The following is a 14,660-nucleotide window of genomic DNA, read 5'->3' as shown; positions in this document are numbered from 1 at the left end:
ACACACCAGCAACACCCTCCTCGTCAACTTCCTCCACAATCTCCATCAGATTCAGTCCTGCAGCCCAAGTCAGCAGCCAGACTGAGTCCTCCTCAATACGGGATTCATCCGAGGAATCCTGCAGCGGTACGCCTACTACTGCCACTGCTGCTGTTGCTGCTGTTAGTCGGTCATCTTCCCAGAGGGGAAGTCGTAAGACCGCTAAGTCTTTCACCAAACAATTGACCGTCCAACAGTCGTTTGCCATGACCACCAAATACGATAGTAGTCACCCTATTGCAAAGCGTATAACTGCGGCTGTAACTGCAATGTTGGTGTTAGACGTGCGCCCGGTGTCCGCCATCAGTGGAGTGGGATTTAGAGGGTTGATGGAGGTATTGTGTCCCCCGGTACCAAATCCCCTCGAGATTCCACTTCACTAGGCAGGCGATACCAAAAATGTACAGAGAAGTACGATCAAGTGTCCTCAGTGCTCTTAAAAATGCGGTTGTACCCACTGTCCACTTAACCACGGACATGTGGACAAGTGGTTCTGGGCAAACGAAGGACTATATGACTGTGACAGCCCACTGGGTAGATGCATCCCCTTCCGCAGCAACAGCAACAGCTGCATCAGTAGCAGCATCTACAAAATGGCTGCTCATGCAAAGGCAGGCAACATTGTGCATTACAGGCTTTAATAAGAGGCACAACGCTGACAACATATTAGAGAAAATGAGGGAAATTATCTCCCAGTGGCTTACCCCACTTAGACTCTCATGGGGATTTGTGGTGTCAGACAATGCCAGTAACATTGTGCGGGCATTAAATATGGGCAATTTCCAGCACGTCCCATGTTTTGCCCACACCATTAATTTGGTGGTGCAGCATTACCTCAAGAGTGACAGGGGTGTGCAGGAGATGCTTGCGGTGGCCCGCAAAATTGCTGGACACTTTCGGCATTCAGCCAGTGCCTACCGCAGACTAGAGGCACATCAAAAAAGCTTGAACCTGCCCTGCCATCACCTCAAACAAGAGGTTGTGACGCGCTGGAACTCCACCCTCTATATGCTGCAGAGGATGGAGGAGCAGCAAAAGGCCATTCAGGCCTACACAGCCACCTACGACATAGGCAAAGGAGTGGGGATGCGCCTGAGTCAAGCGCAGTGGAGACTGATTTCCGTGTTGTGCAAGGTTCTGCAGCCATTTGAACTTGCCACACGAGAAGTCAGTTCCGACACTGCCAGCTTGAGTCAGGTCATTCCCCTGATCAGGCTGTTGCAGAAGCAGCTGGAGAAAGTGAGGGAGGAGCTGGTAAGCCATTGCGATTACAGCAAGCATGTAGCTCTTGTGGATGTAGCCCTTCGTACGCTTTGCCAGGATCCGAGGGTGGTCACTCTTTTAAAGTCAGAGGAATACATTCTGGCCACCGTGCTCGATCCTCGGTTTAAAGCGTATGTTGTGTCTCTGTTTCCGGCGGACACAAGTCTACAGCGGTGCAAAGACCTGCTGGTCAGGAGATTGTCCTCTGAAGAGGACCGTGACATGCCAACAGCTCCACCCTCATTTTCTTCCACATCTATGGCTGCGAGGAAAAAGCTCAGTTTTCCCAAAAGAGGCACTGGCGGGGATGCTGATAACATCTGGTCCGGACTGAAGGACCTGCCAACCATTGCAGACATGTCTACTCTCGCTGCATTGGATGCTGTGACAATAGAAAAAATTGTGGATGATTACTTTGCTGACACCATCCAAGTAGACATGTCAGACAGTCCATATTGTTACTGGCAGGAAAAAAAGGCAGTTTGAAAGCCCCTGTACAAACTGGCTCTATTTTACCTGAGTTGTCCCCCCTCCAGTGTGTACTCGGAAAGAGTTTTTAGTGCAGCGGGGAACCTGGTCAGTGAGCGGCGAAGGAGGTTGCTTCCTCACAACGTTGAAAAAATGATGTTTATAAAAATGAATAATCAATTCCTCAATGAAGTACAGCACTGCCCTCCAGATACTACAGAGGGACCTGTGGTTGTGGAGTCCAGCGGGGACGAATTGATAATGTGTGATGAGGAGGAAGTACACACTGTAGGGGGAGAGGAATCAGAGGTTGAGGATGAGGACGACATCTTGCCTCAGTAGAGCCTGTTTAGTCTGTACAGGGAGAGATGAATAGCTTTTTTGGTGTGGGGGCCCAAACAAACCAATCATTTCAGCCAAAGTTGTTTGGTAGGCCCTGTCGCTGAAATGATTGGTTTGTTAAAGTGTGCATGTCCTATTTCAACAACATAAGGGTGGGTGTGAGGGCCCAAGGACAATTCCATCTTGGAACTTTTTTTTTTGCATTATATGACCAAGCAACAGTCGTTTGCCATGTTCAAAAAGTAAAACCAAATGTAAAAAAATTCAAGAAATTAAACCAAAAGTAAAATGCCGTGTCATAATTTAAAACAAGAGGTATTGACGTGCTCTAAAACTACTGTATTGTTGTTTATATTTTATAAACACTACACTTGAAAGCTTGAGTCTTTCAATAGAAAAGTAACTGTCCATTGCACGAATATTTGCAACAGGGACAATTTTAGGGTTAAGAAAGTCAACTAATAATAACACTTCGACGCTGTGTGTCTTTATAAACACTACACTTGGAAGTTGGAGGAGGTATTGTGGCCCCGGCACCAAATTTACTACCGGGGCCACTCCACTGTGCAGTCCATATTTAGGTGTATCAGATATTAAACAACGGTGACAGTTGATGCCCAATTTTTTAATTATATTGTGGCCTCGGTACCAAATTGTGTACCGGGGCCACCACACTACGCAGTCAAGATACTTGTTTGGAGGAATTCAGACCAGTTGAGGGTTTTATTATTATATTGTGTGGACCACTCTATCTATACCACACTACAACTCTATACCACTCTATTTCCTACTTTAATTCTATTTAATTCTATTTCCTACTTTAATTCTATTACTAATTAATTACCATAAAGAGGAACAAAATAAACCAATTTTACCAAAAGTATAATATGACTTAGACTTACAAACACTACACTTTAAAGATCGTGCCTTTAAATGAAAAAGTCAGTCTTCATTGCACGACTATGTGCAACAGGGACATTTTTTTGGGTTTACAAAGTCAAACAATAACACTTCGACCCTGTCTGTCTGGGGTCTCTCAATGACGAATTGTCTGTAGCATGTTTGGAGGAGGTATTGTGGCCCCGGTACCAAATTGTGTACCGGGGCCACCACACTACGCAGTCAAGATACTTGTTTGGTGGAATTCAGACCAGTTGAGGGTTTTATTATTATATTGTGTGGACCACTCTATCTATACCACACTACAACTCTATACCACTCTATTTCCTACTTTAATTCTATTTAATTCTATTTCCTACTTTAATTCTATTACTAATTAATTACCATAAAGAGGAACAAAATAAACCAATTTTACCAAAAGTATAATATGACTTAGACTTACAAACACTACACTTTAAAGATCGTGCCTTTAAATGAAAAAGTCAGTCTTCATTGCACGACTATGTGCAACAGGGACATTTTTTTGGGTTTACAAAGTCAAACAATAACACTTCGACCCTGTCTGTCTGGGGTCTCTCAATGACGAATTGTCTGTAGCATGTTTGGAGGAGGTATTGTGGCCCCGGTACCAAATTGTGTACCGGGGCCACCACACTACGCAGTCAAGATACTTGTTTGGTGGAATTCAGATCAGTTGAGGGTTTTATTATTATATTGTGTGGACCACTCTATCTATACCACACTACAACTCTATACCACTCTATTTCCTACTTTAATTCTATTTAATTCTATTTCCTACTTTAATTCTATTACTAATTAATTACCATAAAGAGGAACAAAATAAACCAATTTTACCAAAAGTATAATATGACTTAGACTTACAAACACTACACTTTAAAGATCGTGCCTTTAAATGAAAAAGTCAGTCTTCATTGCACGACTATGTGCAACAGGGACATTTTTTTGGGTTTACAAAGTCAAACAATAACACTTCGACCCTGTCTGTCTGGGGTCTCTCAATGACGAATTGTCTGTAGCATGTTTGGAGGAGGTATTGTGGCCCCGGTATCAAATTGGGTACCGGGGCCACCCCACTATGCAGTCCAGATACTTGTTTGGTGGAATTCCGACACGTGGAGGGTTTTTTAATTATATTGTGGCCTCGGTACCAAATTGTGTACCGGGGCCACCACACTACGCAGTCAAGATAGATAGATGCGTATTGCGTATCATAGATAAAGTACATTCAGTGGTGTGGGGCAAATTGAAAAATATTCCAAATGCACTGACATTATCAAAAACAAGAGGTTGTCACACGCTAAAACTCCAACATGTATATGATGGAGAGGATGGAGGAGCAGCCGTATGTGTAGTGTAATGCAGATCTGTTGAAGGTTTTTTATATATTTTATTGTGGTGCCCAGTGCCCACTCCTCTACGCAGTCCAGATACATTTATTGGTGCGAATCATAAAAGTTCAGGGTTTTTAATATATATTGTGGTGACCCACTCCTCTACGCAGTCCAGGTACATTTATTGGTGCGATTCATAAAAGTTCAGGGTTTTTAAGATATCTTGTGGTGACCCACTCCTATACGCAGTCCAGGTACATTTATTGGTGCGATTCATAAAAGTTCAGGGTTTTTAATAGATATTGTGGTGACCCACTCCTCTACGCAGTCCAGGTACATTTATTGGTGCGAATCATAAAAGTTCAGGGTTTTTAATATATCTTGTGGTGACCCACTCCTCTACGCAGTCCAGGTACATTTATTGGTGCGAATCATAAAAGTTCAGGGTTTTTAATATATTGTGGTGACCCACTCCTCTACGCAGTCCAGGTACAATTATTGGTGCGAATCATAAAAGTTCAGGGTTTTTAATATATTGTGGTGACCCACTCCTCTACGCAGTCCAGGTACAATTATTGGTGCGAATCATAAAAGTTCAGGGTTTTTAATATATTGTGGTGACCTACTCCTCTACGCAGTCCAGGTACAATTATTGGTGCGAATCATAAAAGTTCAGGGTTTTTAAGATATTGTGGTGACCCACTCCTCTACGCAGTCCAGGTACAATTATTGGTGCGAATCATAAAAGTTCAGGGTTTTTAATATATTGTGGTGACCCACTCCTCTACGCAGTCCAGGTACAATTATTGGTGCGAATCATAAAAGTTCAGGGTTTTTAAGATATTGTGGTGACCCACTCCTCTACGCAGTCCAGGTACAATTATTGGTGCGAATCATAAAAGTTCAGGGTTTTTAAGATATTGTGGTGACCCACTCCTCTACGCAGTCCAGGTACAATTATTGGTGCGAATCATAAAAGTTCAGGGTTTTTAATATATTGTGGTGACCCACTCCTCTACGCAGTCCAGGTACAATTATTGGTGCGAATCATAAAAGTTCAGGGTTTTTAAGATATTGTGGTGACCCACTCCTCTACGCAGTCCAGGTACAATTATTGGTGCGAATCAGAAAAGTTCAGGGTTTTTAAGATATTGTGGTGACCCACTCCTCTACGCAGTCCAGGTACATTTATTGGTGCGAATCATAAAAGTTCAGGGTTTTTAAGATATTGTGGTGACCCACTCCTCTACGCAGTCCAGGTACATTTATTGGTGCGATTCATAAAAGTTCAGGGTTTTTAATATATATTGTGGTGACCCACTCCTCTACGCAGTCCAGAAAGATACCTTGTTGCAACGTTTTGGACTAATAACTATATTGTGAGGTGTTCAGAATACACTGTAAATTAGTGGAAATGCTTGTTATTGAATGTTATTGAGGTTAATAATAGCCTAGGAGTGAAAATAAGCCCAAAAACTTGATTTTTAAACTTTTTATGTTTTTTTCAAAAAAAACCTGAATCCAATACCTTAAATCCGAACCGAGACCTTTCGTCAAGTGTTTTGCGAGACAAATCCGAACCTCAAAAATAACGAAAATCCGGATCCAAAACACAAAACACGAGACCTCAAAAGTCGCCGGTGCACATCCCTATAGCTAACAAACAAATTCTAGGGCCTGATTCATTAAGGATCTTAAATGAAAAGGATTCTTATTTCAGTCTCCTGGACAAAACCATGTTACATTGCAAGGGGTGCAAATGAGTGTTCTGTTTTGCACATAAGTTAAATACTGACTGTTTTTTCATGTAGCACACAAATATCAACTTTAAATTTCAGTGTACAAATAAGATATCAAGTATTTGTGTGCTACATGAAAAAACAGTCAGTATTTAACTTATGTGCAAAACAGAACACTTATTTGCACCCCTTGCAATGTAACATGGTTTTGTCCAGGAGACTGAAATGAGTATCCTCTCCATTTGAGATTCTTAATGAATCAGGCCCCTAGTTATCATTTATTTAGTGCATTCTACAAAATGACAGCTAGAAGCTGATTGGTTGCTATAGGAAACATCTCCACTTTTTCAAACCCGCAGTTTAGTAAATCTAGCCCTAAGACTCTTTCCAATGCTTTACTGTGTTTCCCCCCCCCCTTCTTTTTTTCTTGTTTTATCATGCTTATAGTATTTAACCAGACAAAATGCTTGTTTTTTTTAACAGGATTTCAACCAAGACTCTCAATGTTTTCTTAAACGATGCAATAACTACATGGGAGGTTTTGGCTGTCAGTTTGTCTGAATCCAGTGGTAAGCAGTTCACTTTCTTTCTATTTCCTCTTGTAGAATATACATAATCTGTCATTAAAATGGTGTTTCCTCATATAGTATGTTTATGATTTAGGGTCAGCACTGTGTAAGATTGAGGATCAGGATAGTGACCATGTAGGATGTGTATGGTTAGGATGAGTATTGTTTTTCCTCATGTAGGATGTCTTATAATCTAGGCTCAGGATGGTGTTTCCTCATGTAGGAGGAATTAGAAAAAGGATGATGTTTCCTTATGTAGGATGTGTATGGTTAGTATAAGGATGGAGGTTTCTTATGTAGGTGTTATAGCTAGGATCATACCAAGCACTATGAAGTCAAAAATCATAAGCTATAGATCCAAATGTGAGCATCTTTATTCAGACATGTAAGCTTGGGTGCAGCATTCTAACAATCTAAACAACAATTAATACATTTACACAGTATTATATACCTTTTTTGTTACTGGGCAAATTTTAGTTACACATCCTCTCTGGGCTCTCCCCCCCTTCATGTTTGACCTTGCAGGGGTCCACAGTACTTTTGGTTTCATCTGGTTTCTCTTGTAAGTTAGTACAGGAATGTGTTCTTGTCTCCATGTTCTTTAGGAAGCAGCCTGAGCAGACTTTTTCTCTGTAAACAATTAACTTTCATTATATTAACTCTTTAAGCATAAGCATATGTAGACATTTATTATTTTAATTCATCCAAGGTACATAAAGTTCATAACAAAAGATGTGTTTGATTAGAATAAGGATGATGTTTCCTCATGGATAATTCACATGGTCAGGATGAATGTGGTGTTTCCTCATGCATGGAGTGTGCGATTAGGGTCAGGATTATTTCCCCTCTGGTAGGATTTGTGTGATTTAGGATCACAATTGTAATTTTTCTTCTAGCATGTGTAGGATTTATGATCAGAAAAGTGTTTCTTCATATATGATGTGTCATTCTAGTTTTTGCCATTTCATTGACAGGTATTTGTGTGTCAAAGCCACATGAGATCCAGGTAAGGGGGGACTTCTACATTGACCTGAAGCTTCCATATTCTGTGGTGAGGAATGAACAAGTAGAGATAAGGGCCATTCTCTACAACTCTTATTACAATCCAATTGAGGCAAGTTATCCAATGTATAGTAGAAATAAATCTATTTTTTTTTTAATGCAATATGCCTGGTGTTCAAATGCACCCAGCTTGACCAGAAAGTGCAAGGATTTTTGTGCCAGAGTGGCAGTGTCTGCATGAGTACAAAAGTTTAAAAACTCCATTGGAAGGAGTTGGGTCGATTAAAGGATCTCATTTGCTGACTGTGGATTAAGAGCATGAGCGTACATACTTTGTATATGGTGTAGAATTTAGGCTTGGGGGTAAATGTATCAAGCTGAGAGTTTTCCCGCGGGTTTGAAAAACCAATCAGATTCTAGCTATCATTTATTTAGTACATTCTACAAAATGATAGCTAGAATCTGATTGGTTGCTATAGGCAACACCTCCACTCTTCAAACCCTCCGGAAAACTCTCAGCTTGATACATTTACCCCTTGGTGTTTGATTATGGAAAAATGGAATTGAATCTTTAGATGAAATTGTCAAAATCTAAAGTATACAGAAAACGTATTAAAAAACTTCAATTAATATACAATTACATAATAAATTAATTAGAATAAATAATCAGCAGCATAAATATTACAGTCTGTAATCAACAACATCCCAAAAATGTTGTATAGGAAAAACACTAAAATACGTTTTAAGGCTCACCTTTCTCTGACTTGCCAGAGATATATTGATATTTGTCTTGTCGCATAGAAAGGAAGTTTTCCATTGTCATGTGATCCCAGGGCGTTGGCAGAAACATCAGGCTCAAGGAACAGATTCAATAGGTATTACACCCTAAAACGTATTGCTTTTATTTATACGCACATGACAATGAAAAACTTCTATGTACTAGGGAAAGTATGTGCCTTAGAGGAAGTGCGGATCTGATTTTTTTTTGTAGTTTGTAAATGACCACTTAGGTCATTGAATGATTAAGGCTATTAAATGTGTTGCAAAAAGCAAATGCAATTTTTTTGCACTTCATGTCCTGTAAAGTTTTATAAGAAGTTTGTAGATATTCATTGCAATTTTGACATTGTACATTTTTTTCTTTTTGGTTCAAAAGCCAAAGCCTTGACACCATGATTCTGTGTGCATAGTATGTTGTGATGTCTTATGGAAAATAAGACTAGTAAATGTAATATAAATAAAATAAATGACCAGCTGTCACTCACAAATCTACAACTGTAATTAAAATTCAAATATAGTTTACAGTTACAACAAAATTTCCAATTTTTTTAAGCAAAAACTTTTAATTCAGGGGTGGTTTGCTTGAGTCTAAGGTATTTTTCCCTGAATAAAACTTAAAGTCCATCCTCCATATGGGCATCAAATCCTGTTGATTTTACTACTACGGATGTGGAACATGTCAAGCTATTCACAACTATATTTGCGTGAATTAACTCAGTCAACACTGAACAGTGACCTACTTTCTGAGATTCGTGTGTGGAGAATTAATTCACAAATCAGTACCAACAACTGGGCACTCACTACCCTATATACAAACTTGCAGCAACTAGATATAGCCTATAGCTGGAACACTACTCCTCAATATTTTAATATAGAGGCTGACTCTACAGGACCAGTATTGATTAAAGTGCTAGCCCCAGCTATATATATATATATATATATATATATATATATACAACAATACCAACAATCGGTGCGCTCAAGTCAAATATAGTAGATAATAGAGTCTCCGCGTGCTTGTTCGTGATCAACCTTCTCTTTTCACGGAATATGTTTAACACCGGCAGGATATAGTCTGCACGTCTTTCCCTTCTATCTCCCGATCTCCACGGGGGAACAACCAACACTACTAGAGCATCAAAAAGACAGGGGCGCTTCCATAGTGTATTATCCAAGTAAAATGCTTTATTCCAAACATCAGAGAGTCTCCACGATCACCTGAAACGCGTAGGGGTGATCGTGGAGACTCTCTGATTTCGAGCTGCTTCAGATAGAGCCGCTCGTATGTGAAGATCAGATTTGAGCTGTTGTACTATTTATGCCTGAATACTTTTACCATCTGGTACGTGCAATTTTATTGTTTGGAATAAAACATTTTACTTGAATAATACACTATGGAAGCACCCCTGTCTTTTTGATGTTATATATATATATATATATATATATATATATATATATATGTGTGCATGTGTGTGTATATGTATATATATGTACGTGTGTGTGTGTGTGTGTGTGTGTGTGTATATATATATATATATATATATCATAAATGACATTTCCTAAGCAGAGTCCAAATGGGATAAGCTGTGTCGCAATGACATCCCTTAGTTTTTCAAACAGGTTGTCATTGGTATGACTCTTAGTAAAGCCACTGATACAAAGAGTAGCCTGCCTCTGAATAATCTGGCATTATTGAGTACATGCTGCTGCTGTTCCTGCTGCTGAAGGCAATTCACCAACCCAGTGGGCTATCACAGTCATATAATCTTTAGTTTGCCCAGTTTCGCTTGTCCATATATCTGTGGTTAAGTGTACAGTGGGTAGAATGGCATTTTGTCGCCCAATAATTACATTTTTATGAACTTTCTGATAGAGGTGAGGAATTGCATATACAAAGTGGAATTCCACCTTGTCACCACCTCTTACTTCAGTTGGTGGCAGGCCTCATTCTTTCCTTGCCACTGCATGTGTAGAATGGCATTTTGGCAATTTTATTTTTTTCTGCAGATAACCTGCCTGGATTACAGGGGGTAAATGTATCAATGTCCGGATTCTTCAACTCCAGCAAGATCGGCGTCTACAGCGCCTAAATTTAAAGCGGCGCTGCCTTGTAAAGGGAAGTTTCCCTTTACAAGGCAGTGCCGCTTTAAATTTAAGAGCTGAAGACGCCGATCTCGCCGGAGTTGAAGAATCCGGACATTGATACATTTACCCCCAGGTCTTTTTTCTTGACCAAGGTAAAAGGTGTTTTTTTACATTTTTGTTTCCATGACTTACAAACATTATGCACTTTAAAATAGGCTTTACCAGATGACGTAGAGGGATTACTATCATCATGACTGGTGCCAGCAGCTGCTTGGTGCTCCTGCTCTTCTGTGTACTGCTGTGAATTCATTTTGATAAAACCTTACAATTTGACTGCAAATTCAGAAGACCAAGCCTGCCAGCCCTAGTATTTCTATTTCAGCAATGACAATTAGCAATGGAGCTCTCCTCTTTGTGTGTAACCTATATAACACCGTACAATTTGACTGCAAATTCAGGAGACCAAGCCTGCTAGCTCTAGTATTTCTATTTCATCAATGACAATTAGCAATGGAGCAATGAAGCTCTCCTGAATGTCACTGGAGACTTTGAAGAACACTGCTACCCCCTCCTCTTTCTTTTCTACCTATGATGATGCCCAACTGCTCTAGAGACTGCCAAGAACTGTGCTACCCCTTCTGTGTTCCTCTGTGCAATGGCACTGGATCGCTGTGGAGGGCGGTACTTATATAATCCAAAACACGCAAATTCTGACGATGTAACAATGACATATTGTCTCGTTTTCAATTCCGAAGGCGTGCTCGGTACTTGGATCTGCTAAGTTCGGGTGTGTTTGGTTCTCGGGGAACCGAGTCTGAGCATCTCTACCTGTTATAGTGGGAAACAGCCCAGGTTGGAGATAGATGGATAGATAGATGGATAGATAGATGGATAGATAGATGGATAGATAGATAGATGGATAGATAGATGGATAGATAGATGGATAGATAGATGGATAGATGGATAGATAGATGGATAGATGGATAGATGGATAGATGGATAGATAGATGGATAGATAGATGGATAGATAGATAGATAGATAGATAGATAGATAGATAGATAGATAGATGGATAGATAGATGGATAGATAGATGGATAGATAGATGGATAGATGGATAGATAGATGGATAGATAGATAGATGGATAGATAGATGGATAGATAGATAGATGGATAGATAGATGGATAGATAGATGGATAGATAGATGGATAGATAGATAGATAGATGGATAGATAGATGGATAGATAGATGGATAGATAGATGGATAGATAGATAGATAGATGGATAGATAGATGGATAGATAGATAGATAGATGGATAGATAGATGGATAGATAGATGGATAGATAGATAGATGGATAGATAGATAGATAGATAGATGGATAGATAGATGGATAGATAGATGGATAGATAGATAGATGGATAGATGGATAGATGGATAGATGGATAGATGGATGGATAGATGGATGGATAGATGGATAGATAGATGGATAGATAGATGGATAGATAGATGGATAGATGGATGGATGGATGGATGGATGGATGGATGGATGGATAGAAAGGAGATGGATAGATAGGAGATGGATAGATAGGAGATGGATAGATAGGAGATGGATAGATAGGAGATGGATAGATAGGAGAAGTATAGATATGAGATAGATTGATACTCTAATAAATGTTCCACATCAGTCAAAATTTGCAAGAGATCTGTCTCATTTTCCTCTAATGTTGATCTTCTACATTTGGCCTAGGTGCGTGTATCCTTGACTTACAATGAACACTTATGCGGCCTCTCCACTGCTAAATATAAATATAGTCAATATGTAACAATCAAACCTGCCTCGTCTGTGGCTGTCCCTTTTATCATTGTGCCACTAACCACGGGAAATCTTGATGTGGAGGTGAAGGCAGCTGGTCAGTTTGCCTCAGATGGTGTCAAGAAGAAGCTGAAGGTTGTGGTGAGTAACAGAAATAGTTATTTTTATCATCTTGCTTTTGAGACAATTGTGAAAAGTAAAAAGCAAGATTTATAAATAACATATATTATTATTATTTGCAAAAATTGTATTATTATTATTATTGAGAAATATATTACTAGCTGTGTTCCTAAAACATCTCAGTGATCAGCAATCATTACTACGCATCTCATTCCACATAATTCCAGCTTCATAGGCAGCACAACATATGTCATTAACTTTTTTTTTCCCCACAGCAAGCAGGAACACGTATAACAAAGCTTTTGAAATCAATGACTTTGGAGCCCGAAGTAAAAGGCATAGGTCTGTATGTTGTATCACTCACAGTTTGTATAAATTACTATGCTGATGGCGGAGGATAAGCATTAAGTCCCATTTACAAAGTTCATTTGATCACAACACAAAGAGCCTTAATTTTGCACCAGCGCATGTAAATGTTCCACCCATCCAGGTGCACGCCTACTCCTTGCACTTATGAGGCACCTCCATGTAATCGATTTGCTGTTGAGTGTGCGGAGTAGCAGAAATACTTGTCATGTCTTATCAGAAGCCGAACCTCCTACCAACGGAGAATCACCCTTTTCAATATATAAAACTTTTCACTTTTCACTTTTTGTCTTTAAATACTTCTCCATTTAGCATCATGTATGAGTTTAGTTAAAAATTAGAGTGAAGGGACATTGGAACTATCTTTATCTGTTTATATATGTGGCACTTTGCTTGTTTGAAGACATGTCTTACTGTCACGGGCACTAGGAGTTTCTACCCAGGTTCCACCAGATGGTAATGCTGCCAGAGGGGTGGAGTTACACCACGAACCTCTGAACAGTGAGGTGAATGGTTGGAGTGTAAGGAACAGCAGGTAGATAGGAGATGAGTGAGGAAGTCAGCGACTTGCAGCTATAGATGTGATGAGTCAGTGACTTGCAGCTATAGATGTGATGAGTCAGCGACTTGGAGCTATAGATGAGATGAGTCAGTGACTTGGAGAGCAAGTTGTACCACTGTAGTGATGAGGAGACTTGTACTGGTGTTGGTAGGTAGCGGGGTAGTCGGTGGTCTGCGTGTAGCAAGTTGTACCACACTGTGGTGAGAAGGCTTGTCCAACACAGATATGCAGGCACAACGAATAGTCTGTAGCAACAATGTGTAACTCGAGAAAGCAGAGCAGGTAATCAGCTGGAGAACTGAAGACACGACCTGGAGAGTATTCAGTCTGTAGCGGTATGGGAACCGTTTGAGGAGTAAAGCAGGGAATCAGCTGGAACTGAAGACACGAGCTAAACACAGGAACACCTTCAGAGACTCACAGGGAGTGAGAATCAAGATCAGGCAATGAACCTAAGGCCACAGGTGCCTTAAGTAGAGTGAGGTGATTGATACACCAATTAGGTTTAAAAGCAAGGTGTTAGTAGTTCAGGGATCCTGCACATGCGCAATGCGACAGGATGGCGGGCGGCCGCGGTTCAGCACAGGTGCTGGCAGGAATGACAGGGAACCACACACCAGAGCAGAGGCACTCACGGTCCGGTGAGTGACACTTACATTTGGAAAAATGCATCTAGAAATTTGATTGTTTGCTAAAATATACTGTAACTGCAAGGCATAAAATGCATGAATAAGACAAGAACAGATGTTGGTGCAAAAATCAAGTTACTTTGCAAAGTGCAAATGACTGTGCCTCCTTCAACGGAACAAAGCACATCCTTAAAAAGTGCTCTCTTGATTCCTTTATCTAATTTCAGTTATCTAGCACTGCACTGCTCCACAAAACTGAGTACATGGATATAACTACTCTGTACTTAGGTATGTCCATATTCATCCCAAGAGTTCCTATCGATTGGCGCAAATGTCCTCTTTTCCGCAAATGACATCATCCTGCTCCTCGGGGCGGATCTAGACTTTTTTAGCATAGTCATGCCCCTCATTCACCCTGATTGGTATGCCCGTCCAATCATTCGATTTGATTGGACTTCTCAGTCGCCATGCAAAGGTGTGTAGTGTATTATTATTATTATTATTATTATTATTATCATTTATTTGTTGGTCTCCACAAGGTTTCCGCAGCGCCGTACATAGTACAAACAGTAGACCATACAGGGTTAAACAGTACAGGGTGATAAACATAAAGTAGCAATGCTTCATTAA

General features: G+C 40.1%; 1 protein-coding gene across 1 annotated transcript in view; it reads left to right on the top strand.

Annotated features, from left to right (window-relative positions):
* The window catches only part of LOC142151183 (venom factor-like), a 192,702-nt gene that overhangs the window by 113,521 nt on the left and 64,521 nt on the right, over window positions 1–14,660 (top strand). Inside the window, 5 exon segments of the mRNA XM_075206549.1 lie at window positions 6,587–6,672; window positions 7,647–7,790; window positions 8,770–8,771; window positions 12,288–12,494; window positions 12,749–12,815. Coding sequence (XP_075062650.1) covers window positions 6,587–6,672; window positions 7,647–7,790; window positions 8,770–8,771; window positions 12,288–12,494; window positions 12,749–12,815 — 506 coding nt within the window.

The sequence above is a fragment of the Mixophyes fleayi genome, chromosome 4 (assembly GCF_038048845.1).
Source record: "Mixophyes fleayi isolate aMixFle1 chromosome 4, aMixFle1.hap1, whole genome shotgun sequence".
In the NCBI taxonomy this organism is placed as follows: Eukaryota; Metazoa; Chordata; class Amphibia; order Anura; family Limnodynastidae; genus Mixophyes; species Mixophyes fleayi.
The sequence above is the reverse complement of the archived record's forward strand: the minus strand, read 5'-3'. Positions and strand labels throughout refer to the sequence as shown.